Genomic DNA, 26773 nt, shown 5'->3' with positions numbered 1-26773 from the left:
TCACTACTAAATTTCTAGTGCTTAGAACATGATAACCAGTTTTCAGTAATATTTATTATTAAATATTATCTATGATAAAAAACTTTATCAACAATCACCTGTGTGCTAATAACATTGCAAATCTCCTACTCAAGATCTCCTGTATATACATGTACACAACCATCTACCAAAGTTCTCCATTTTAGATTTCACACAATTCCATAACTATGTAAGCATGGTCTCGTCTTCCATCTAAATAAGCTCCTCTTCCTATATGCCTACATTTAATACAATCATCTAACCCCAAACAGAACACGAGAAGACCTACTTTGTTCTGCCCTCTCCTTCTATCCTAACTCCCAATCCAATAGTAGTCTTTTCCATTCTATCTTAAGTCTTTCTCAAAAAGATTATCTGTGTCTCCTGTCTATCTCTTCTACTTTCATTTAGGCCCTAGTCACTTCTCATTTTGACTGCTGTACATTTGACTGGTTCCTTGCTCAGGTTTTCTTCAATTCATTGATCACAACATCACCAGAGTTGAGTTTCTAAAATGCAAACACGTCATCCACTTAGTGGCTCAAGCCTGTAATCCCAGCACTTTGGGAGGCCGAGGCGGGTGGATCACGAGGTCGAGAGATCGAGACCATCCTGGTCAACATGGTGAAACCCCATCTCTACTAAAAATACAAAAAAATTAGCTGGGCATGGTGGCACGTGCCTATAATCCCAGCTACTCAGGAGGCTGAGGCAGGAGAAATGCCTGAACCCGGGAGGCGGAGGTTGCGGTGAGCCGAGATCGCGCCATTGCACTCCAGCCTGGGTAACAAGAGCGAAACTCCGTCTCAAAAAAAAAAAAAAATTCTTTTGCAGTTCCAAGAGCTATTTAGTTACTATTTAACTACTTTAAAGAGCTACTTTACCTGCAAGATAAAGTACAAACTCCTTAATATGAAACACAAAATCTTCATGATCTAGTACCTTTCTAATCTCATCTCTTGTTTGAGCTCCAACCAACTACATACAGCTCCAAAATTTCAACAAGATTTCTCATCCAAACTTTCTCCTAGAAATGCCTTCTCACTCTTCTCCAATAAGCTCTTACTCATCTCTTCAACACCCTATACAAATGTTACCTCCTCTATGAAGACTTGAAATTTTAGTTAAAATGATAACATCCCTAGATGCCTTCCTGTTCATTCTTACTGCATCTTATGTATATCTCCATAGTAATACTATTTCATAACTTAAACAGTTAAGAGTTAAGGCCATAGAGTCAGAATACCTGGGTTCATATATTGACTCTGATACTTAACAATTTAAAACTCTAGGTAAAATAATCCTTCTAATGTTTCCTTCTTCACTTGTAAAATGAGGCCAAGTAACTAATAAGTTTGCATTAAATGAAACAAATTGATATATAATGCTGAATACAGTACTTGGCATATAGTAAGAGGGTATCTATTACTAACCACATGGCTTTAATTATTCATTTATATAATAGTCCCCCTTTTCCACCCACAGGGAATACATTGTTCCAGAACCCACAGTGAATGCCTGACAACTGCAGTTGGTATTAAATGCTATACAAGTTGAGTATACCTAAATTTTCAGTATACTGAAAATTTGAAACCTGAAATGCTCCAAAATCTGAGCACTAATGATACTCAAAAGAACTGCTCATTAACATTGCAGATTTTGGATTTAGGATGTTTGACTGCTAAGTAGATGACACAAATATTTCAAAATCTGAAAAAAAAAATTGAAATCCAAAACACTTCTGGTACTAAACATTTTGGATAAGGGATATTCAACCTGTATATACTATGTTTTTTCCTATACATACATACATACATACATACCTATGATAACATTTTATTTATAAATTAGGCACAGTAAGAGATTAACAATAACTAAAAACAGAACAATTACAACAATGTACTGTAACAAAAGTTGAGTGAATGTGGTCTCTCTCAAAACATTCTATTGTACGGTATGCACCCTCCTGAGGAGGAGGAAATGATGATAGTAAAATTCAGACCTTGGCTAACCAAGGGTAACTGAAACCATGGAAAGCAAAACCATAGATGAGAGGGGGGATTACTATAAATATAAGAGATAGGGAGATTATTGGCCCATCACATCAACAAATAATTGAGGACCTACTACGTGCTGCAAGTCACACTGTGGAGATGATACAGAAAACATAGTATCTGCCCATAAAGGAGTTATAAGACAAGCAGTCCTTATTTTTTATGGCACTGTGTTATAGGAAACATGTACACATCAGAATTGTGTCCTTCCTTCTGAGGTGACAGATTTGACCTTAGTTCTGATATGCATGAGTTTTGTGTGTGTTGTAATAAAACTGTTTATGAACACTGACATTTTTCACATGTCCCTAAATATTATTCTTTTTATTTCTGTCCGACTGTTTAAAAACATTTAAACCATCCTTAGCTTGCAGGTCACACAAAACTGGCTGTGGATGGGACTGGGCCATGGGCCATATTTTGCCAACCCCAACACAGATAAAGCAGTTTCTAAGCTGTATCTATGCTCTCAAAAATGACTCTCTGCATTATCTTTATGATTCTTTTTATCATTCAAAACATTCTCTTATCTAGCCAAGATTACCTTTCCAAACTGGCTTCAAACCACTTTCCCTATTACAGTGTCAGAGAACCTGGAAGTCATCTTTGATCATCTCCTGTTCCTTCAGGCTATCTTAGTTGACAAGCATGAGTTTCAGTTAACATTACACCATGCAAAGTGAGGAATGCCTGGAATTTAGTTTGAGATAAAACAGAATGTAACATCTGTTGGGCAATGATAAGTAATACATTGAATTACTAGTATTCAGCTGGATCTTGGAGGGTTATGAAAGCTAGTAACAAGATGTTAGCTTTGGCATGATAGGACTTTAAGGCACCCTCATGACTTATTTTTGCTGTTGTTTAAGTGATTTCTCCTTGATAATGCTCAAAATAGGGATGGGAAGTTGGGAGGTGTTTGGTGTGTTAAGGCAAATATTTACCCATTAAGTATAAGCCACATATTAAAGGCTGCATAGATGTATTTTTAGTTCACTGAATAATTCAGCACAACTTTAAGTACTTACTAAGATAGTAATTAAGACCTTAGGAACTAGAAAAAGCTAGCACAGTTCAAATCCTCGGCCGAGTCACCTTATTTGAGCAAGTCATGATTAGGTTTGTTAAAAAGATTAAACGAGTTGATATTTGCACAGCATTCAGAGCACTATGCCATTCATGCAGTGAGTGCCAGATATACATGAGCTTCTGCTTGCTATCTCAGTGGCAGGTTCTTGGAATACACAGATAAGCAGTTAATACGTCTTTGCTCTCCTGCTGGAATTATTTACAGTAGTCTCCCCTTATCCTCAGCTTTGCTTTCATAGGTTACCTGTTGTCAACTTTGGTGCAAATTTTATCTCACACCGTCAGAAGAGTGAGTATTGTACAACAGTACAATAAGATATGCAGAGAGACCACACTCATATAACTTTTATTACAGCATATTGTTAAGAATTGTTTTATTAATATTTTATTATGCCTAATTTATAAATTAAACTTTAGCACAGTATGTATGTATAGGAAAAAACACAGTACAGTACATACAGGATTCAGTACCCTCCACAGTTTCAGGCATCTACTGGAATCTTGGAGCATATCACTGGTGGATAAGCGGCGACTCCGTAGTCATTTCTTCCTCAAAGCTGAAGTTAATGTTGTTTACTACATCTGATAAGCCATACTTCTGTCCATTTACCTAAATCCTCAGCATTCCTTAGGCCTGCTGCTTCTGTCATCATCTCAGACTGCACCAATTCTCACACATCTTAGTATACTGTGAACATCGGAGACAAGTCTGAATCATTTAATAGAGTAATGCATTACATTTCACTGGTACTCTAAGCATCTATGCACCTTTACCTACCTGCATTTAGCACATGCCTAATGATTTTGCTACCCCCATAAGATCCTGCATACAGAATAACGTAGGATGTTTTTGTGATTAAGAGTACAGAATTGAAAGTCACACAGGCCTAAGTTTTCATTTTCATTTTGGCTCCACTACTACTAACATAAAAACTTAAGAGGAAGTCACGGAACTAAAAGTGTTGGTTTCCTCGTATGTAAAATGGGGATAACACCCCTACATCATAAGGTTAATAAAGTTGTTGAACATAGCTTACTGCATTTTTAATAATGATTTAACTCTTCACGCAAAGAAATTTTAATAACCTACAAAGATTTCAAAAATGCTCTGTACTTTCCAGAACCACACAAAACCCAAAGGAATCCTTCAAAATCAGAAAGCATTAAAATTCATATGAAAAGATAATGTGCTCTTTGATATTTTATGTAAAAATCATTCCATATATTTCAAGAAGGCTGTCATGCTCCACTGGAATGAGCTGAATACAAATGCTTCTTTCTACTGAAAGAGGCTTTTAAGAAAAATTATTTCTCCAATCTCTTAAGATCATAGTTGAAATAAAATTCTAGAACAAAAACCGATACTACTAACTGTTTTATGCTTCCACTTTTGTGTTCACAAGTGGCTCTTTTTCCTGGAACTGTACATTGTACAGCCAATGATGGAACACAGTACTAGGCAAACTACATCCACACTTCCACTACTGCCTGTAATAATTTTTTTTAAAAAATCAAAACCACTGGGCGTGGTGGCTCATGCCTGTAATCCCAGCACTTTGGGAGGCTGAGGCAGGTGGCTCACCTGAGGTCAGGAGTTCAAGACCAGCCTGGCCAACATGGTGAAACCCCATCTCTACTAAAAACACAAAAATGAGCTGGGCATGGTGTTATGCACCTGTAGTCCCAGCTACTCGGGAAGCTAAGGCAGGAGAATCGCTTGAACCCAGGAGGTGGAGGTTGCAGTCAGTTGAGATTGCACCACTGCACTCCAGCCTGGGTGACAGAGCGAGACTCTGTCTCAAAAAAAAAAAAAAGTCAAAACCAATTAATAGCTGGCTCTTTTTGAAAAAATCTTGCCAAACATTTCAGTTATTTTTGACTTAGATAATGTTCCACGCAAAGTTTAATTATTTTCAATATAGTCCCTTCCAGAGTATAAGCTCTAAGAGGATAGAAAGCATGTCTTTGTGATAACCCCTACACGTAGCATAGTTTCTAGAACACAGCAGGCACTCAGTATACAATAGGATGTTAGTTGGATGGATTCTAATATTAATTGCTTCATTATTGTCTTTTGCTGGTGCTGCTGTAAAACTACAAAAGACCCTGTAACAAAATATTACCGCAAAATTTTTGAAACACAGGTTCAAGCAGCTTCTAAGCTATATCTATGCTCTCAAATACGACTTTCTGCATTGTATTTATGAATCTTTTTAATGTTCAAAATGTCTTCTTACCTAGTCAACTTTCCTAACTGGCTTCAAACCACTTTCTTTATTAAGTTAGAGAACGTGGAAGTCATCTTTGATCATCTCTTGTTCCTTCAAGCTAAACATTAAATGCACCACTAAGTTCTGCTGATTCTATCTCCAAAATGTATCTAAATCCATTCATTTCTCTCCCACTTCTACCACTACCCCTCTAGTCCTAGCTAGCATCTTACATCACCCTGATCACTGGAATTGCCTGCAAAGTTGTTTCCGAGCTTCTAGTCTTGCTTAATTCCAAACCACTCTTCATGTAGTGGCCGAGAAAAACCAATTTTTAATAAAACTGATCCTGCTGTTTGCTTGCTTAAAAACCATTCGATGGCTTCCCAATGCAATTATGATAAAAACCCCAATCCTAACTTCTGGCCTCGGTCTATTTCCCCAGCTTTACCTGGTGTGACTCTTTTGTTCACTGTACTTGAGTGACACTGAACTTTAGTTCCTCAAACGTATCAACTTCTTTCACTCCTTAGATGTTTATATAGGCAGTCCTCTTGTGTCTGTAATATTCTTTTCTAGCTCTTCACTCTGCTGACTTTTGAATCATCTTTTGGAACTATGTATAAATTGTTACTTCTTCAAAAGTCTTCCCTTGTCATAAACCCTCCAACCCCAACCCTCAGCACTGTAGCCCAGCCCAGCAGAACCCCTAGCTGAATTCTTATTTCCTTCCTACCATAAGTTTCTAAGTACAGTTTTATTTTTATGAGTGTTTATTATCTATCTATTCCTGAAACTAAAAGCTTCGTGAAGGCAGAGTCTGTGTCTTTTTGTTTGTCTGTCTTATAGTTCTGGTATCAAGGCAGGTGCATGATGCTAAATGAGTAAGCCTCATAGAGAAATAGCACCATCATCAGAATTTCAGCGCACTGACAATAAAAATAAAGATGAATTAGACTTTCAAGATCTAGCTGTTTATTTCCTTGGTGCCAATACATACATAGACAATCATGAGTTTAATCAAATGCTGGGAAGAAACTAGGATTAGCTAGATTACCATCAATATGCATTTACACTGTCTCCCCGAGCCTCGGCATCCCATTTAACTCTTTCTGGTCACCCTTCTCACATCTTTCTATTATTTCAACTCCTGCTTCATTTCTCCCAGAAGAAATTTCATTCAAATATCCATTCACTAAACAAATATTTACTGAGCCTTTACTATATTCCAAATACTCACTAGGCAGCAGTGACCAAAAAGAAAGCCCTCATTCTCAAGGCACGTATATTCTAGAAATAAAAAATTTAAATTAAAGAGGTGGTAAGTACTATGCAGAAAAAGCAGGCAGGTCAGGGGATAGAGTGACACAATAGGCTGTAAGCTATCTTCGTGCGAGAGTCAGGAATGTCTCTGGCAAGATGATGTATAACCAAGACCTAAATGGAATGATCCTAGTAAATCATCAACTCTAGAGGAAGGGCCATCGAGGTAAGGTGCAGCGACTACAAAGGCCCAAAGCAGGCATGCTTGGTGTGTCTGATAAAGAGAAGAAGAGCGGCCAAAGAAGGAGGCAGGCACAAGATCATATACAGCCTTGAAGATGAGAGGACAGACTCTTCTTTATTATTAATTCTAAAGAACACTGAAAGACATGAAAGGTTTTCTGAGCAAGGGAGTGGGATAATCCAACTTACATTTGAAAATAATTACACTGGCCCTGTGTAAAGAATATAGACTAGAGAGTGGGATGGGGGCAAAAGCAGAAGCAAGTTTAGTCTGGAGGCGATTATAGCAGCTCAAGACAGAGATGACAGTGAGTTGGCAGTAGCAAATACAGACATATTCTGAAGGTGGAACCATTAGGATTTGCTGATGGACCGAATGTGAAGTACGACAGAGAAAAAAGTCAAGGATGACATCTCTTTGGGCCTAAGCAGGTACAGGACAGAGCTACCATTTACTCTTACTGATCACTTAAAGAAGCCAGGATCTATGGCTACAACAATAGGAGCCTAGAATATCTTGCTGTGGACAGAAGTAAATAAAGTGATGAGGATGTGTTAAAAGGACACAGGAGCTTCTAGAAAGGAGTTCTCCTCTGCCTAAATTTGGAACAATTTAAGCATCAAAATAAATACTAACAGCAACGAATTATAACCCATAAAATAATCTACCAGTTTAAACAAAATGAGAAATAAACAGAAAGAAGAAAAAGCTTTTCCTTACAGTAGAATGCCAACTAATAAATGACAAAGAAATGACAGAATTAGAAAATAATGTTTGGCCACCAACAAAGTAAATGATTCAGGCAAGAATCATCTCTAGATGCTAAATATGGCAGATAAAAGTTTGATTTAAAACAGGATATTTGCATTTATGTATCAAAGTATGTCCCCTCAAGACACTTAATTATATATAGAAAACAATAATGTTAGAGAAGAAACATGGACACCACCTAAACCGGGTGGTCACTGTTAGTGGCACCTGCAATGAGAATTCGGATATTATGCGGCTCCTGATGTGACACACTGAGGAGGACACGGCACACCTGCGGGATTTTCTAATCATGATGAAAAACAAAACAAGTTCAAAGTGATGACATTGTGTAAAATAAATGACTTGTGTGCTTCAAAACTGTCAAGGTCATCAAAGATAAAGACTGAGGAACTGTTCCCAATTGGAAGGAGACTAGAGATAGGTGACAACTAAATTAGATAGTAGTACTTGATTTGTGTTAAATTCCTGATTTGATGATTGGACCATGGTCATGTATGAGAACATTTTTGTTTTTGGGAAATACATACAAATAATTAGGAGTAAAGGGATATTCACATTATGTCTGCAACTTACTCAGAAAAACGCAACAAACAAAAAACAGTTCTTTCAGTCAGGAAGAACATAACTACTGCCCCCTTTCAGTTCCCACTGAAGTCCACGTAGATTTCTACTAGAGTATCTATAATAACTCATTAACAGGAAAGGAAACAAGCTTTGAGAGCAACTTGTCCAAAGCCGAAGTTAGTGAATGACAGACCAAGACTTGAACCCAGGTCCACCTGACTCAAAGCTAGTATTTTGTTCAACCATAATACAGCAGCATGCTGAGTAAATGTGTGCTATTTGTACTGCTGTTTTATTTTTTCAAAAGTATTCACATAATGACCGACATCACGGTCTATTCACCACTGGGTCTCTTAATACAAAGACTTTTCCCTAGAATCCTTGGCAGCAACCTTAGAAATTCTTACTTTCAAGATAAGAGATAAGAGAACTTGGCTTACATGGTACATTTGTTGGTGGCAAAGAAGGAAAAGACAAAAAATAAATGAACATAATCTGTAAGAGCCTTTATAATCTAGTCCCTGCACTTTTCCAACCTCACCTCCTGCCATTCTCCACACCCTATATTCTTTATCTTAAGCCATTTTAATTCCCACAATTAAGCATGTTTTCTCCTGTCTTCAAGTCTATTCCAACTTCACTTCTGTTCCGATTATATGGGAACCAAATCGCTGTTATGCTGATAAACTCCTACATATCCTTTGAGACCCCTCAATGAATCCTCTGACCTCCCCAGGCAGAAGTAGAAGCTGGCTTCCCTATTCTTCCAAAACACTGTGTATTCTATAATTGAACTTTTCATGTTAATGACATTATTTATTTACAAATCTCTCCTACAGTTCAAGGAAAGAATTCAGTCATTCACTGGTATCTCCAGCATCTGGCACATACACAGACTCTTTGGCTATATATTTATATTCTTGCCATATGTCCAAAAAAAAAATGGCAATTTTTTTTCTTTTTTTTTTTTTTTCTTTTTTTTTGGTCACAGGGTCTCACTCTGTCACCCAGGCTAGAGGGCCAGTGGCATAATCTCAGCTCACTGCAACCTCCACTTCCCAGACTCAACCGTTACTACTGCCTCATGCTACTAAATAGCTTCGACTACAGGTGTGTGCCACCATACCTGGCTAATTTTTGTTATTTTTTATAGAGATAGGATTTTGCCATGTTGCCCAGGCTGGTCTTGAACTCCTGGACTCAAGCAATTCACCCATCTTGGTGTCCCGAAGTGCTAGGATTATAGGCATGAAATACTTCTTGAATTAATAAATATGGGTGCTTTACCACTCACGAGAAGCTTGTTTTTGTTTTTGGTGAAATCCCAAATTATTCTTCATACAGTAAGACAAAAAATAAATAAACCAAGCTTATTTAATGCTGATAGTCAAATCCACCTGCTTATCTGCAAAACCAAAGCAGTTATCATGGGTTTGAAAGGACTATTATAACCAGCAGAACTACATATACACACAAAGCACAACTACTCTGAGATTAGGCAAACTGCTATTATTGCTTAACCCACAATGTAATTAATCTGCTGTTTCTCAGCCATGAACAAGTTGCTTGATTGTCCAACCTGAATATCCAACTTTACCTGCAGTGCTTGTTCTTGGATATCACGAAATAATTCCATATCTTTCTCAGTCATGATTTCCTGGCTCCCAAAAAGCCGTTCCTCATTTTCTTGTTTGCCATCCCAGCCATCCTGATTGTCTGCATATAAAGAAAGAACTCACATGTTAACTATCCTTAGATTAGTAAATGAATTAGAAAAAATTTCAAGTCTTTATTTCAATTTGAAGAACTTAATATATATTAACAAAGAAGAATACAGCATTAAACTGACTCCTAGAAGAATACTACTCAATAAATATTTACGGATTAAATCTGCTTTATAGTGGAAATCCTGAATTGTCTTAGAGCTTCTGAAAATATTATACAACTAAATTTAAACTTCATTAAAAGACTGTCATCTGTTATTAACTTAACACAAGAAGGAAAAGGTCAAGGACTCAATGTTGACAGCATTCCCAAACTGGAAGAAAAAAGTACAATCTAAAGGTACTATGTGACTTTAATGCCCTCTAGTGCATGACACAGATAGATGCAGGCACAGTTCTAATGCAACATTCGGTACTTAAACTGTGTAATTCATAAAGAAAATGACAGATCCTATTAAAGCAAATGTTCACACCAATGCCTAAAGCTCAAAATTGGTTCTCTATATCCTTTATACATTTTCTCTAACAATTTCTAGTTCAAAAGCTTTCTAGTAGATTCTTCTAATAAACCATCTCCAGTACAAATGGTTAATTCAAAAATGTCCTTCATTAAGATTAGCTTTGAGATTCTTTCCAAGTTCAATCTCAACAGACTGCACATTTTCTCAGATAAACATGCTCAAGACAGGAGCTTATCTACAGTCTACATGGCTGATAAAGACATGAACAGTCTTGAATGCTTAGAGAGTAATTAGTTAATCATCACTATGGTGAAAAAAACCAATCAATAAAGCATACAAAGGGGACTCTGACAATGACAAGGACTTTTTCTCCTGCACTGGACAATCAACCATTTATGAAAGCAGGAATGACAGCAGTGAATACACTCCCTCACCAAGGAGACATTCAGGGAGGAAACCAAGGTCAGGGAATTCTCTTGCAGCAGATGAGACACTACAACTCTGGCCTTTGTGATCCAAAATGAGTTCATTCTCATTCTACTTTCTTCAGCCCTTTCTACTTTCTTCACAGGGTTAGTTTCCCTAAATTCAAGGCTGGGCAATGAGACTAAGTGAAGCTTTAATTTATCGGACAGCTCATCAAACTATTCTCCTCTGTCCTGAATGATCTGCAACATTGTTAAGTCCTCTCCATAGATGTTTTCTACTTTGAAAACTAGGAAACTTAAGTCTGATACATACGCAGCCTGGAGCTGTGGTTCTCTATCTTCCTTTTTTAAGTGCAATCCGTGAAAACTTACAGCTATATTTGCCAAGATCTAAAGTAGAAAAGTCAATGACCTCATGACATCTGCATATATTTTGGTCTTCTCTTCATGCTTAGATCAACAGCATTTTACCCACCTCTATTCTTTCCAGTTTCCTTCCTGGAATAAGCAAGGCATCAAAACATTTACCATATGATTTATTTAGTAATTTATGAAATGTAAAGTTATCCTCAGGTGACATCCCAAGTTTCTATAGGCAGATTCTTTGTGGGTCTACCAAAAAGGCAGCTTCCTTTTGCCTAAGAGTTCCTACTGTCCCATTCTGCAACTTGATCTCTATCTTCTAAATTCCTGCTATAATTATCACCTCAGTATCATCTACATATGTTTTTTCAATGTGTTCTTATATTCTATAATCAATTTTTTATAATCCAATATAAATCTACTCTAGATAATTAGTGTTACCCCAAATAATACATGTATACAATACTATCTGTTTCTAGGTTTGTTCCAAACTCTTACCTGTGGGCCAATCTGAAGTGCTTGACTTCCTGTTGCCCCTCTTTCTGATTCGATATTGCTCAGAGTAGTCCACCACTTCCCCCCGAGGTTTCCGCCCATCAGGGGAAGGGGTAAAAAATTTGGTAAGGCCATCAATGAGCCCTTTGGTTTTCTTGTTGAACTTCAAGGATACACTGCCATCTCTGCAGAAGTCCAAGCCATCTATCCGCTCTAAATATCCTTCTTCTGATGAAGATGATGCTGATTGGCTGGAAAGAGTGATTTTTCGTTTCCTACCCCTTCCAGGGCCAGTTCGAACTTTGCTGAAGGGACCTTTTGATCTAAAGAATTAAACAGGGGAAAGGGTAACTATTAAAAAAGATATTTATAAAGATCCTATTTAATACATAACACATACTTAGTAAGGAACCTACAGCTTTTTTAAAATCGGTATTAAGAATATTCTGAAAACTATAAATAGTACTCCATGAATGTAAATTAATATTATTAGAAACACCTCAGCCGGGAGTGGTGGCTCAAGCCTATAATCCCAACACTTTGGGAGGCCGAGGCGGGTGGATCACGAGGTCAAGAGATCGAGACCATCCTGGTCAACATGGTGAAACCCCATCTCTACCAAAAATACAAAAAATTAGCTGGGCATGGTGGTGCGTGCCTGTAATCCCAGCTACTCAGGAGGCTGAGGCAGGAGAATTGCCAGAACCCAGGAGGCGGAGGTGGCGGTGAGCCAAGATCGCGCCATTGCACTCCAGCCTGGGTAACAAGAGTGAAACTCCGTCTCAAAAATAAAAAAAAAAAAAAAGAAAGAAACACCTGCTTCCAGGAAGCCTACTTATAGTGCAAAGAACGGTAGGCCAGGAGTCAGAAGACTTGTTCTAGTCATAATTCTCTCTCTTACTAGTTGTACAACTTGAAGAAAACACATATTTTCTAAACATTTATGTCAGTGTCTTTATCTGTAAAATGACAGACAATCGGACTAGAAAACAACTAAGATCCTTCCAGATATAAAGTTCTACTGCACTGTGATCTCTGCACCAACTCAAAGTTACATTTTATCTCTAAAACACAAGGACAGGTTATTTCTTGAAAGCCAGGAATCAAAACATCATTTTAGAGGAAAATCAAACCTTAAGATTCTGAATATAGACTACAATACTGGTTCTGTACATTTCAGGTTGCTAATGCCCATTCATTTCAGTTATATCACCTTCAAGATAGCCCTAAGTGTATTAAGTAAAACTTCTGCGAATAAAGGGAGGTTGACAAGCCTGATGATATTTGCATATCATCAAAGGTGAGTTACTACAGAGATATTTTTTTAAAAGACAAAACTAGCTACTGAATCTTCTTGCCCCACCTCCTCCAGACATAGCCCAGCTTTCTAGCCCAAAATTTCTGGTTTCTGCTAACAGATGAAAGAAAACATTCAAATTATTTCAAATAAGAAGAACACAAAAGTGGGACTTAGCCATCAAGCCATCAGTTCAATAGGAAGAACCTATCTAGTGATTTGTATACCTAATAGATATTAACAACTGAGACAAGATCAGGAGAGAGACAAATAAAATGTCACAGTAACGACTTTTTTTTTTTTTTCCTGTTTTTATATAAGAGAAGCAACATAGGCAATGGTTAAAAGTCAGACTTTGAGGCCGGGCGCAGTGGCTCAAGCCTGTAATCCCAGCACTTTGGGAGGCCGAGGCGGGTGGATCACGAGGTCGAGAGATCGAGACCATCCTGGTCAACATGGTGAAACCCCGTCTCTACTAAAAATACAAAACATTAGCTGGGCATGGTGGCGCGTGCCTGTAATCCCAGCTACTCAGGAGGCTGAGGCAGGAGAATTGCTTGAACCCAGGAGGCGGAGGCTGCGGTGAGCCGAGATCGTGCCATTGCACTCCAGCCTGGGTAACAAGAGCTAAAATCCGTCTCAAAAAAAAAAAAAAAAAAAAAAAAAAAGTCAGACTTTGATGCCAGACTACTTGGATTTTCATCCCAGTTCAACATTTACTACGCCTTAATTTCTTCCTTTGAAAAATGAAAGTAACAGCAGCAGCTAGATTTCACTGGGTAATTAGGAGAATTAAACAATTCAATGTAAAAGCACTTAGAACAGTATCTGGCATTTATTAAGGGCTCAATAAGTGTTAGCTATTATTATTATATAAAAGTGCCAGACAGAACAATGGAAAATGTTTTTCATAGAGAATACAAGTGAATCCTACACTCTAGAGAAGACCCTATCCTTTTCTCCCCTCACCTTGCCACAAGTACAACTTACACCGTGTTTTGTTTCTTTAACCTGTTTTTTGGACGTCCTATTGGATTAGCATAGCGCCGTTTTATCTGCGCCGCCTTCTTTTGTAGAAGTTTTCGTCCTTTTTTCCTAGGTCGACATATTTGACATATCCACATGCCTATAAAAAAGTAAAATTCCACATACGAGTATGACAGATATAAATATACTGAAAGGTTTCAGATAGTCTAAGTCAGGATCTTAACTTTTTCAAGTAAAAGACTGTCATTGGAAAATCTGATGAATACCCCCCCACAAAATAAACATTAAAACATATACATACTAAATCCAACAAATAATTGGAAGACACTCACATACACCTTGAAGCCTACACTGGAGGTCCACCGACAGCTAAAAATCCCTGCTCTACATCTAGCACCCAGATATTGGTCTCTAATCACTATCCTACAAAAACAAAAACAAAAGCCACGTTTCCACATAATGTTTGATTCCAGGTCAGGGGAGGGATTATACTGCAACTTCTTGTAGTACCAAAAAACAAAGAAGTAATTTTTTAAAATGGAGGCATATCAAAAGGATCCAGGACTTAAAAGAGTTTCCAACAGCCAAATGTGGGACAACTTTGGGTAAAAATAATCACAACAATGGATTATAACCCCTAGAATAAAATGATATCCGTAAGTCCATAATGATATAAATAAATGAATGAATAAGTGAAACCAAGGAATAGTTCTTCCTTACAGAAGCATTCCAATTAATAAATATAAAAGTATAATGAAAAATAAAATCCCTGTTATGCAAACACCAATGACAGATGCTAAAGTTAGTGAGCAAATGGAAAAAAGAGGAACTTTAACGTATCTATCAAGTTTCTTCACTGTAACCAAGAGATCAAAATTAACGCTCCTAGTATAAGACACGTCACTATTATATACCCCTGCTATGATGCACTGAGAAAGGCACAACATCATTTCCGTGGTATTCTTGCCAAAATTTACGGCTTCAATCTAATCATCAGAAAGTAACAGGCAAACCTAAACTGAGGAGCTTTCTAAAAAATAATAGACCAATTCTTTTCAAAAGTGTCAAGGTCAGTTAAGACAAAGGTCGAGGAATTATCACAGACAGGAGGAGACTAAGAAAGTACGACAACTACATGTAATATGACATCGTGGGTAGGATCCTGCACCAGAAATTCAAACAAGATCTAATTGGAGCCTATCAATATTCACTTCTTGGTTTCAATAATTGTACTCTTTTGTAAGATGGTAACATTAGGGGAAGCTAGGCTAAAGGATACAGTGAGAGCTCTCTGTACTGCTTTGGCCACTTTTCTGCAAGGTTAGAATAATTTCAAACTAAAATGTTACCTGTCTTAAGCTGCTATATAATCTCTTTTGTAGAATTTAAACACAGGAAAGGAGTCCTAAGAAAATCTTTCTTGGCTGGGCACAGTAGCTCACACCTCTAATCCTAGCACTTGAAAGGTCAAAGTGGGCAGATCACCTGAGGTCAGGAGTTTGAGACCAGCCTGGCCAACATGGTGAAACCCTATCTCCAAAAAAATTAGCTGGGTGTAGTGGTATGCCTGTAGTCTCAGCTACTTGGAAGGTTGAGGCAGGAGAGTCGCTTGAACCCAGGAGGAAGAGGCTGCAGTGAGCTGAGATAGTGCCACTGCACTCTAGCCTGAGCAACAGAGCAAGACTACATCTCCACCCCAATCCCCCAACCAAAAAAAATCTTCTTAAGGACTCTTAGAAGGCCCTTTGCTCAGACTTCAAATATTGAAAAGGTGAGTATTTATTTTTTAATATTTATAAATTTAAGACTTTTCAAAAAGTAACAATCAGTAAGTGAATTCAGGCCAGGCGCGGTGGCTTACGCCTATAATCCCAGCACTTTGGGAGGCCGTGGTGGACGGGATCACTTGAGGCCCAGAGTTCCAGACTGGCCTGGCCAATATGGGGAAACCCCGACTCTACGAAAAATAAAAAAAATTAGCTGGGTGTGGTGGCACACCCCTGTAGTCACAGCTACTTGGGAGGCTGAGGCAGAGACTCGCTTGAACCTGGCAGGCAGAGATTGCAATGAGCCAAAATCATGCCACTGCACTCCAGCCTGGGCAAAAGTGTGAGACTCCATCTGGGGGGTAGGGAATAAGTGAATTCAAGTAAAAACCTCAAGTGGTAACATGGCTACAAAGTACGATTAAGTCCTTTCCCATCAACAGAAAACTTTTTCCAAACAAGTATTATGAAATATCCTATAGGCATCCTTAAGAAACCTATAAATTATAAAATCAGAGTTAAAATGGAATTTATGATAAGACGAAAAGGAGTAACTGACTGAAGTTTTTTTAAAAAAGCATATGAATATGGAAGTCCAACCAAAAGGCAACTGTGCCCAAACTAAATACTTCTCAATGAACAGGGACCAAAAGAAAAGAGTAACATTAAGCTGCACCCTTATGATCTGGACACTTTTTTGTTTACAATGTACTTCATAAAAAGGTTTAAGTTTTGAATAAACTGTCTATCTATAGCTCTAGGCCCCTCAAAAGTGCTAAGCTGTGATATAATCAACATGATCTAATACTATTTTATTTCCTCCTTTAAAGAAAGAGGAATTTCAAGATAGTATTTCAAGATATATTAAGCCAAGTATTTTATCTTCTAGCTAGAGAAGTATACATATTTATGCAAAGATGTATAAATGAACCACTTCACTCTTCATGGATGCCTATATATTGAAAATAACAATACAGCCATACCATATAAGAATTTTAAGATACCTAACCAGATCCCCACCTTTTAAGGTGACAGCTCTCTTCCTACTTATACAACCTCAAAAAGAGAGATCCAGTTATTCTTTCATTTAGCAAAGTAGATAAAATGTGCTTTCACTAACATATTCCTTTATATTCCCAGTTTGATTTCAGAAAGTATTTCTCACCTTTTGGCATCCGGGTGAGTGGTGGATCACAACACTCCATGTGAAAACCTCGGTCACACGAATCACAAAAGAGCATGTTATCCTATTAGAAAAAAGATAAAGGACAGTTTTGCTTAATCTTATGAAGCAGAAACATGTTAGGATCATAACCACATAAAACCTAGAAAGCTTCAGGGATCTTAAAAAAAGAGATGAGTGACCATAAGATTAAGTTTTCTTAATTTGTATCAACTAAGTAAATAGAGTAGCAAAAAGTTATGTTCCACCCAATCTTTCATAAAGAGCTAAAGTTCCATCAGTTTCAAGTCTATCCAACAACCAGAAATAAGCTAACCCTGGTCTGCTTTAATAATGAGAAAAGGACAATTTGTAACTAATATATCAACTGACTATCCTAAATGAATGCCTCTGTACCGCTCAAAGAAATTTTGGGGGTATATACTGCAGTCTCTCTGCAAATATATAATTAAGTGCTTTACAAATTTCCTAGACATAATCTCAGTCTAAATGAACAAGTATTCTAAACTAATGACATGTAGATTAAAAGAGGCTACTGGCTATTCTAAATGCTACTGGACCAAGCGTCTGAAAAATAACCAGCCATACTTAGATGAAAACACTGGTCGGACATTCTACTGTAAATGAAACACCCGTATTAGAAGGCAAAGATACTCACCGCATTTTTGCCTTGATCTCGACAGGAGCTGCACGTTTTACACTCAATGCACTGCCACCGTAAGGCCTTCACTCTAACCGTTAGTTCAGGGGAAAACTTTAAACAGGATGGATGGCCTAATAAGAGGGAGAATATTCATGAATGAAACACTCAAGAATGATTTTACTATTGTACTAGAGAAATTATGTAGAAAAAGGCAATCATCTTAAATACAAAGTACATATCAAATAAAGCAAGATGCTTCTGGAAGTTTGCTACACATTTTTCATCAGGACTTGGCACCACAATTCAGTTTTATTAATGTTAAAGAGAAATTTTAGGACCCCCTCCGCACAATTTGATTATAAAAAACTTGACAAACTCCAAACTTTTGTTAAGCCTGCATCAAAGCATTATGTTTCTATAAATGCCGGTAAATACATGAATGCGTTATCTGTTCATATATGAGAAATGCTCATATATGCATTACTGAAAGAATATACAAAAAACTATTTACATTGGTAACATCCTAGAAAACTGAGTTATATGTATCTAGGAGAGGATTTTATGTTGCACTTTTATACCCTTTTGTGCTGTCATTTTTTTAAATGATAACATTTAACTTGTAATTTTTAAAACACAGTTAGTTCCCTCTGATCTGCTTTGTTTTCTGAGGTTTTAATTACCCACAGTCAATTGCAGTGTGAAAGTATTAAATAAGCAACTCCTAAGTTTTAAATTGCACACTGTTCTAAGTAGCATATGAGATCTGCTGTCTCAACTGGGCTGTGATCACCCACACTGCATACACTACCCACTTGTTAGTCACTTAGTGGTCATCCGGGCTAACAGGCTATCGTTGGTATCACCATGCTGGTGTTATTACTATGCTTGTGTTTGAGTAACGCTTATTTTACTTCATTAATGGCCCCAAAGCACAAAACTAGTAATGCTGGCAGGTTGTTATAATTGTCCTATTTTATTATCTATTATTCTTAACCTCTTACTGTGCCTAATTATTAAGTTAAACTTTATCACGTGTATGTATGCACAGGGAAAAACACAGCACCATATACACAGAGTTCGGTTTCATCCAAGTTTTCAGGCATCCACTGGGGGTCCTGAAACCCCAAGAATAAGGGGGGACTCCTGTATACAATAAAAATCCTGTCACTTAAAGTGAGTTATCTGCTCACAATTTAAGGCACACAAGCTAAAACTAAAACCAAAAGCAGTATTTCTACAATGCTCAGAATGAATACCAACAGAGAAAAAAACATGCTTCCTCTTCCCAGCGTTAGTCATCAATCTGACTCTAAAAAATTAAGGGTAGCCAATATGCCCTTAAAAAGAGCTGTCCCTCTCTCTCCTCCAAAAGTTGGTTGTGTTTATTTTTCTTTGGTGAGAGAAAGGGCTTGTTAAATCATCTTCTCCTCTCTTTTCTATTCCTAAAGGATTTTCTCTGTTATGAGATAGCAAGTTTATCATCAAAACATCACTAGCACTGAAGGAAAATCCAAGAGATGTGAAAATTTCACCCATAATCCTATCATCCTAGAATAACAGCCATTTTTATGTTACACTTTTCCTATTCAAACTAGCTGAAAGCCCTTGCATGACTGTAATTTTAGCATATACACAGTTTTTACTTAATTTTATTTAAGTAAACTTTATATTCCTTAAACTAATCATATTCTACTGACTGATACACTATAACCTGCATGACCATTTCCCCATTGTTAAATACTGAGACTAGAGAACACTAAAGTGAATTACTTCATGTTTACAGATTATTTCTTTTAAATTAATTCCTTAGAATGAATTCCTGAAAGTGGGACTGGTGAGTCAAATGAATTATACACATTTATAGCTTGATATGCACTGCTAAAACATCTTCCAAAAACTATGATATAATATACAGTGCTACCAGCAAAAGAACAAGTGTTTTACCACAATTACATGAACTCTAAGTTTGAGCTCTATTTTCTTTCGATTGTGATTATTACAAAAGCTATAAAATGATACTTCACTGCTACTATGGTAGGTGTTCCTATTATTACTTGAGTAAAACACTTTTTATAGGCTCAATTATTAGTTTTCTTTCATATAAATTGCCAGTTCATAGGCTCTGCTCTTCAGACTTTATGCTTAGAAATGGAAACATGTTCTTTATACTTACATAGCTTCTGGCCCCTTGCCATATTTATAGCAATTATTTTCCCCAAATTATTCTTGCTCTATTTTAGGTATGTTATTTTTTAATTTAGAAAATATCAACGTTCATGTATCCAGCTAACCCCATGCTTTCCTTTCTGGGGTACTGTGACAGCCAGCCTCCAAGCTGCTCCCTGGGCATTCTTGCCTCCTTCTAGTCATACTTTCACAGTTCCCTCCCATATAACTGGGTTGATCTGCATAACCAAGAAGATACTGCTGAAATAACACAGTGTGACTCCAAGGCCAGGTTAAAAAACACACTGCACATTCCACCTCATTCTCTCTCAAATACTCATCTGGGAGGCCAGCCGCCATGTTGCAGGCACTCATGCAGCCCTGTGAAGATGTCCACATGGCACAGAACTGAAGCTTCTTGTTAACAGGCTGTGGCAGCAGCAACTTGCCAGCCAGGTAAATGAGCCGTCATGGAAACCTTCACATGACTGCAGTACCAGTTAAAATCCTGGCAGCAAACTCATGAAAGATACCAAGTCAAAATGACCCAGATAAACAACTCCCAAATTCATGACACACAGAAATAGTAGGAAGTAAAAAAATGTTTTGCTGCTTGAAGCTAAGTTTTAGAGTAATTTATTTTCTGCAGCAATAGATGATAGTTAACTGTTCTACAATTTCTTTAAAAGTTACTACTACAGTAAGAGTTTTCAAATTATATTCATCCTTAGCTCAGAAACCACCTCAAATAGAATGCTACTTAGAAGGCAGGGCTGTAAACACAACACTCCCTATCCTCCATTTCATTTCCACCTTACTCAGAATAAACTCCTTTTATGTTTCATATATTTCAGTTTTATTTAAGGAATTTGAAAATCACTGCATTATATGGTATGCCATTGTATTTTCATCTAATCTTTTATGATTTATGGTTTATATTTAACCATGAAACCCATCCAGAGTTCATTTTAGTTTATGATAGCATGTTGGATATGATCACCCAGCACTCAAGATCTATTCTCACCTTCTTCTTTGCATAAATTGAAAAGCTAAAAACTGTACTTCTTAGACTCCTCTGCAGCTAGGCTCTAAGTTCTGACAACTCGATATGTTCTCCAGGGATATTTCAAAGGCAAAAATAAGGCAAAGATCATCCTCCTCCTAGTACTATTTTCTAATGATTAGAAAAGTCATGGAAACAACCCTATCCATGCTTCTCCCTCGTGGACATCCAGAGCTGTTGTGATGATGGCCAAACTCAGCTCTTCAGCGCCAACTACAGAGTGCAATCGTTGTGCAGGACTCCCTCCTGCTTCCACCTCTTCCAGATAGAGGCAGGCACATTAACTCCTTGGATGGGTCAGTGCTGCAGCGTCCCAGGTGTCAGTCGTTAAAGCCCAGCCTCCAGCTTTCCTCTTCAGCCCCACCAACAATTTCACAAACACCTAATTCCAATAGTAACTTCCTTCCTCTTGAAGTATCTAGTGTGGTTTCTGTTTTCTAAACTAAGTCATGATTGTTATTAATATAGAACACTGAAAATTAAGCCAATAGTCAAAGATAATGCTAGTTTACCAAGGCCTTCCTGTAACGTCTTGTGAGTTCTTAAAATGTAGAGCAAGAATATCTCTGGAATTGGCAAGTTAGGAGATTCTGCAAATTCTTTCTTAGGGCCTAGAATTTCACACTGCTTGCTAGACTGCAGTATCAACACTATTTCCCAATGTGACATATGTAAGTTTCCATCAAGAAAAACAAATCTGTTATCCTAGTTCTATTCATCAAGCCTGAGGCATAAATCAAGAAAGACTAAGTAGTGATTATTAAAGAAACCAGCAACAACTTCAAACTGATTGCTGTGATTTAAGCAGATGTTAAATACTGAAATGTACAGACCAACAGGAAAAAATAACCCCACAGAAAATGTTTTATATATAAAAAAAAAAAACTAAGACCTGATTTAAATTAACTGGATTACACATTTCAGCTATATATTCAAATCCCTTCCTAGTGCAGAAGCTCATCTCAGTTAACTAAAATCATAATCAAATTAAAATATAGTCATGCATCACACAAGGACGTTTTAATCAAATACAGCCCACATATGTCTGGGCACAGTGTCTCATGTCTGTAATCCCAGCACTTTGAGAGGCAAAGGAGAGCGGATCACCTGAGGTCAGGAGTTTGAGACCAGCCTGGCCAACATGGTGAAACCCTATCTCTACTAAAAATACAAAAATTAGCCAGGCCTGGTAGTGGGTACCTGTAATCCCACCTACTCGGGAGGCTGAGGCAGGAGAATTGCTTGAACCCAAGAGGCGGAGGCTGCAATGAACCAAGATAGTGCCACTACACTCCAGCCTGGGCGACAGAGGAAGACTCTGTCTCAAAAACAAACAAGAAAAAACAGACCACATATGACTGTAGCCCCATAAGGTCATAATACTGTATTTTTACTGTACCTTTTCTATATTTAGATATGTTTAGATACACAAATAGTCACCAGTGTTATAACTGCCTACAATATTCAGTATTGGACAGGTTTGAGCCTATAAGTAACGGACTATACACTATATGACCCAGATATGTAGTAGGCCATCCCTCTTGGTTTGTGTCAGAACACTCTAAGATGTTCACATGATGATGAAACTGCCTAAGGACATGTTTCTCAGAATGTATGACCCATCATTAAAAGATGTATGCCTGTATTAATTTCAGAAGAATCAAGGACACAAACTCAAGTTACACATACTTTCCTCTTGCTTTCATAACACATTTTAGAACAACAGAAGGAAATCACATACCACTGTTGCCACAGTCGGCACAGGAGATGAGTTCCTCTGGCTTCTTTTCTCGGTTTTGTTCTTTTGTACCAAGACAGAAACTACAGATGGGGATTGGTTCAGCAACCGGCTGTGAAGAAAAACACAATTCATTCCAGTACTAATACTTTTATTTAGTATTACTATAAAGACATTAAAATTATAGTTTTAAATTCCAATGAGAGTAAGTTTAGGATGATTGTATTACTCTCCTAAATTCCAACTATGTAGGTGAGTTTTTACAAGCCTGTTCTGGCTAGGCCTTTACAACTGGTCCTTGCGATGACCATTTAGAAACTTTACTTTAAAAAATCATATCCCAGTCATGTTCGTCACTTAGAAACTAAGTGATACAACGTGGATTTTAAAACACAAACCCTTAAGACTGAAAAATTCAACTGGAATAAGTTCAAGAAGACACAGTCTAAGCCCTGAAAATGCATGTTATCTACTGGAAGAGCAGTAAGCTCTACACAAGTAAACACAGACACAGTGACTCCTCGGCAGAAGACACTAAGTGCTATAAGAGAGAAACAGTAAGTGTTTTCTAGCAGTAGGAAAGAGAAATTCCAACTGTGGTGTGGAGGAGGGAAAAGGTTGAAGGAGGAAGACAGCATGTATTAAGTACTGGTACTACGTTGTGGGATCTTTAGGAACTTGTCCAAGGACAATAGCTAACAAGTGCTAGGAGCAGTTTAATCTATGTTCCTTCTAAGAGTGATGGAGAGAAGGCAATAGAGGTAGTATAAACAGAACGGACTTAGGTGTGCAGTCTGGTAAGGTCAATGCTTCAAGTACCTGGTTTCTGCTACAAGACAGGAAAAGAAAAAATAAAAAAAAGAAACTAGATAAGTTCATGAAGACTGAAACCAAAGGTAAGCCACTGAAGGTAAAGAAGTTGGACTTTCAAACTCACTAAAATATATACATTAAATATCTGCAATTACCTAAATATAGCTTTCAAATAAAAATATAATGTGTTTTTTTAATTGGACTTTATCCTACAGGAAAACTTACTGAACCAGGACATACCACTTGTATTAGAGAAAAATAATTATTGTAGCAATATCAAAGACAAATGGGGAAAAGTCCAAAGATAGATAAAACATTTACACAGTAGTTACAATGGTCTGGTGAAGACAAGTGAGAACTTGAACCAAAGCTAAGGAAACGATATAGAAGAAATAGCAATGGGCTTAAAACCAGTTGTGAGAGTAGCAGAGAAAAGAGAGTTAAATATGACTAAAGGAACTGAAAAGATGCTATCAACTGTGCACAGTGAGTCATTTTAAAGTAGAAAATTTGGAAGAAAGCAAAGGAAAGCAATTTGGAGGAAACTGATGAGTTCCATTTTAAATGTGTTTAGTTGGAGGTACCCTCAGTCACCCCTCAACTATTTATGCTAGGCAGTGTGCAGGATGGCAATAGAAAGTCCTCGAGATGCATTCATTCGTTCATTCATTCATTCATTCATTCACTTGCTTGCTTCCCCATGGACAAAGTATCGAGATGCATTTAGTCTACTGGGGAGAACAGATAAGTACAATAAAATATTTGTAGGTGCTACGATAGAACTATAGCAATGGAAAACAGAGGAGGAAAGTAGGGAAGGAGGTACTTTGACAGAAGCATCCTTTGACTTATGTTTTTCCAGAAGCATTTAACAGGCAGCCCCACTAGGTTAAAAAGGTGTTCAGAAAGGCAGAAAACACACAATCAGGTTTGGGAGGGGAAAGTGAGCTTAGTTTAGGGCTTACTGAGCTTTAAAATGCTTATGTAACATTCACATAGCAATACCAATGGACAATATAATACAGGGAGACAGAGACTGGTCTGGATTTTAAAATCTAGAAATCATATACATACAAAATGGCACTAAAGCCATCAGAGTTGATAAGTTTTCTTATGAAGAAACGTGTAAAGAAGAGAGCTAAGGTGAGAACACCAATACTTAAGTGGCTGGCACAGAATCAGCCAGAAAAGCAAACAGATTTAATAAGAGAGTTGGGTGGAACATCAATATGAAAACATCCAACACAAACAAGTTAACAGTAGTGCTCTAGCCAAGAGACTGAGAGATGAACAGCTAATTGTCTTAATAATTATGGCTTAATCATAATTAAGACTATCACATCCTTTCCTCAGAAACGAATGAAAAAAGAACTGGGAAAGTAAGTCAGGAAAGACTTTGTCCAGCAATGAAAAACAAAACAAAACAAACCTCTAAAGAAGGCCTAGGAAGAAGGTAGAAGCCAGTCATGAGATTTGAGCTTTATTCTGTAGCCTCCAAGGTACAACTGGGAGAGTTTAGGCAGAGGAATAGTATGGCCAAGATTTAAATTTTAGAAAAGTCATTATAGGTACACAATTCAATGTAATGACCTATGAACGGTGGGTCACAGTGCCATATTCATATATAGAGCACATTATAGCACTTCAGCAGTCTGGTTAAAAAGGAACAAAAGTTGAGTTTAGAGCCATCACTAAAGACAAGCCCACTTTAGGACAGGAAGCTAGAGGGAAGATTGAGAACAGTATCACAACTCAAACCAAATTACTAAAATTACATATTTAGGTACAGCAAAGTACTTGGCTAATCTGCTCTTACTTCTCAGGGACAAATTAGATCATTTTATTACTACCTAACAGAGAAAACATAAAAGGGGAAAAAGAGAGAAAGTCTGGAAAACAAATTATTGTTATTCTTCAGCATAGGAAACACAGTCTTAGAAAGTTAAGACTATGCAGTAATCTGTATCTTCGAACATGTGTCTTTGCCATCCAGACCAAGACAGTAAAGTTTCTAATCGCAAAAAAATATTTAAAATCATAACTAATAAACCCCTAGCAAAATTATCCCTACATGTCCCTATATGTTCCCTGTAATGTTACTGTTAATACTTCTTTTATGTATGATCAGTTTCACACTACTAGACTTTGTCTAGCCAAACCATTAAAACCTGAAGGGCAGAGGCGTAGTGATTCAGACAAACTGGCTGTGTTGTTACTTAGAGATGGGTAGACAGTTAAACTAAATCATTCTAGCACTTACCAAATAACCCTAGTCTTAGACCTTGCTTACTCATGACACAAAACAATTTGCTGATTTAGTACCAATAATGACAACTTAAGTTTACACAATATTGATATTTACAGTGTGAAAATAAAGCTAAAAAGCAATTAAGTCAAATAAAGGCATTATTCCAAAGAGATTCAAGCTGTATAAAAACAGTTTTCAGTCACACATGGCATGCCCCCCCTCCACAAAAGACGCATATTATTTGGCCAAACATAAAAATGATAAACTTTTCAGCTACCAAACCAAAGTAAATCCACAGAGAAATACTATTACTGACAATGATCACGACATTTTAACTAAGTGATTATTTCAGTTTGTTTTTTAAGTGCAATTTGGAAAAGAGTAACAGTACCTCAGGGGTTTAGTCATTTTAGCTGATGAGCTACAGCAAAAAACGGTTTAAATAAATCATCTCGTTTTATGGGTTTTCTTTAATTTGTTGATCAAATAGCATTACTAATCAGTACACCATGATTTGTTTTACAATCTGCCAAACTATATTGTTAAAAGCATTTAAAAATTTTAACTCCAGGTCACTCTCATTCCCAAACTATTAATCAGCATGAAAACCAGTGAGGCAGGGTAAACCTATATTGGGCTCACCATAAAATGTGAATCTGAAATGCACTAAGGTGATTATAGAAAAAAATAGGAGAGATATTCTTAATATTTTCCAAGTAAAATTCTACAAGCTGATTTCAATTGCTCTGTATCACAAAGACAGAAACTACTGATAATCGGTGAATATAATTTTTAAAAATCTATGCACATAGTATGCCAGATATTTCTCTCAGAGCTATCCAAGCTTCTTTCTTATCCCTTATTTTTCCCATGATCTAATAAAGGAAACCTGTTGCTACAGCTCATAAAAGAAAGGTTGTAGCAAATGACCTTACATACCATTAAACACAACAGCCACAGTGAATCTGTTAAAAGGTAAATCAAAGCATGTCATTCAGCTACCCTAAACTCTCCAATCCAGTTGCTTCCCTTTCAGATTAAATGCCACACGAACTACAAGGCCTGTGTGATCCGTACTCCCCTGCTCTCTCCCTCAGTTGCATTCCTAACTTCATCTTCTATTGCTGTCTGCCTCTACTATACTCCACTCCAGCTTCCTTGCTTATGTTTCCTTCAAGGCAGCGG

At 37.3% G+C, this 26773-nt stretch overlaps 1 protein-coding gene across 4 annotated transcripts in view; it reads right to left on the bottom strand.

Annotated features, from left to right (window-relative positions):
- Positions 1-26773, bottom strand: part of KAT6A (lysine acetyltransferase 6A) — a 118047-nt gene that overhangs the window by 33348 nt on the left and 57926 nt on the right. For 3 of the 4 annotated variants that reach the window (XM_074383823.1, XM_074383824.1, XM_039463377.2), the window contains 6 exons: positions 22531-22639; positions 17576-17691; positions 16900-16981; positions 13972-14107; positions 11688-12007; positions 9811-9929 (listed from right to left, as the gene is read on the bottom strand). In XM_074383823.1, the coding sequence (XP_074239924.1) occupies positions 9811-9929; positions 11688-12007; positions 13972-14107; positions 16900-16981; positions 17576-17691; positions 22531-22639 (882 nt within the window). The remainder of the gene's footprint in view (positions 1-9810; positions 9930-11687; positions 12008-13971; positions 14108-16899; positions 16982-17575; positions 17692-22530; positions 22640-26773) is intronic. The other variant, XM_039463378.2, reaches the window with a different exon arrangement.

The sequence above is a fragment of the Saimiri boliviensis genome, chromosome 13 (genome assembly GCF_048565385.1).
Source record: "Saimiri boliviensis isolate mSaiBol1 chromosome 13, mSaiBol1.pri, whole genome shotgun sequence".
In the NCBI taxonomy this organism is placed as follows: domain Eukaryota; kingdom Metazoa; phylum Chordata; class Mammalia; order Primates; family Cebidae; genus Saimiri; species Saimiri boliviensis.
The sequence above is the reverse complement of the archived record's forward strand: the minus strand, read 5'-3'. Positions and strand labels throughout refer to the sequence as shown.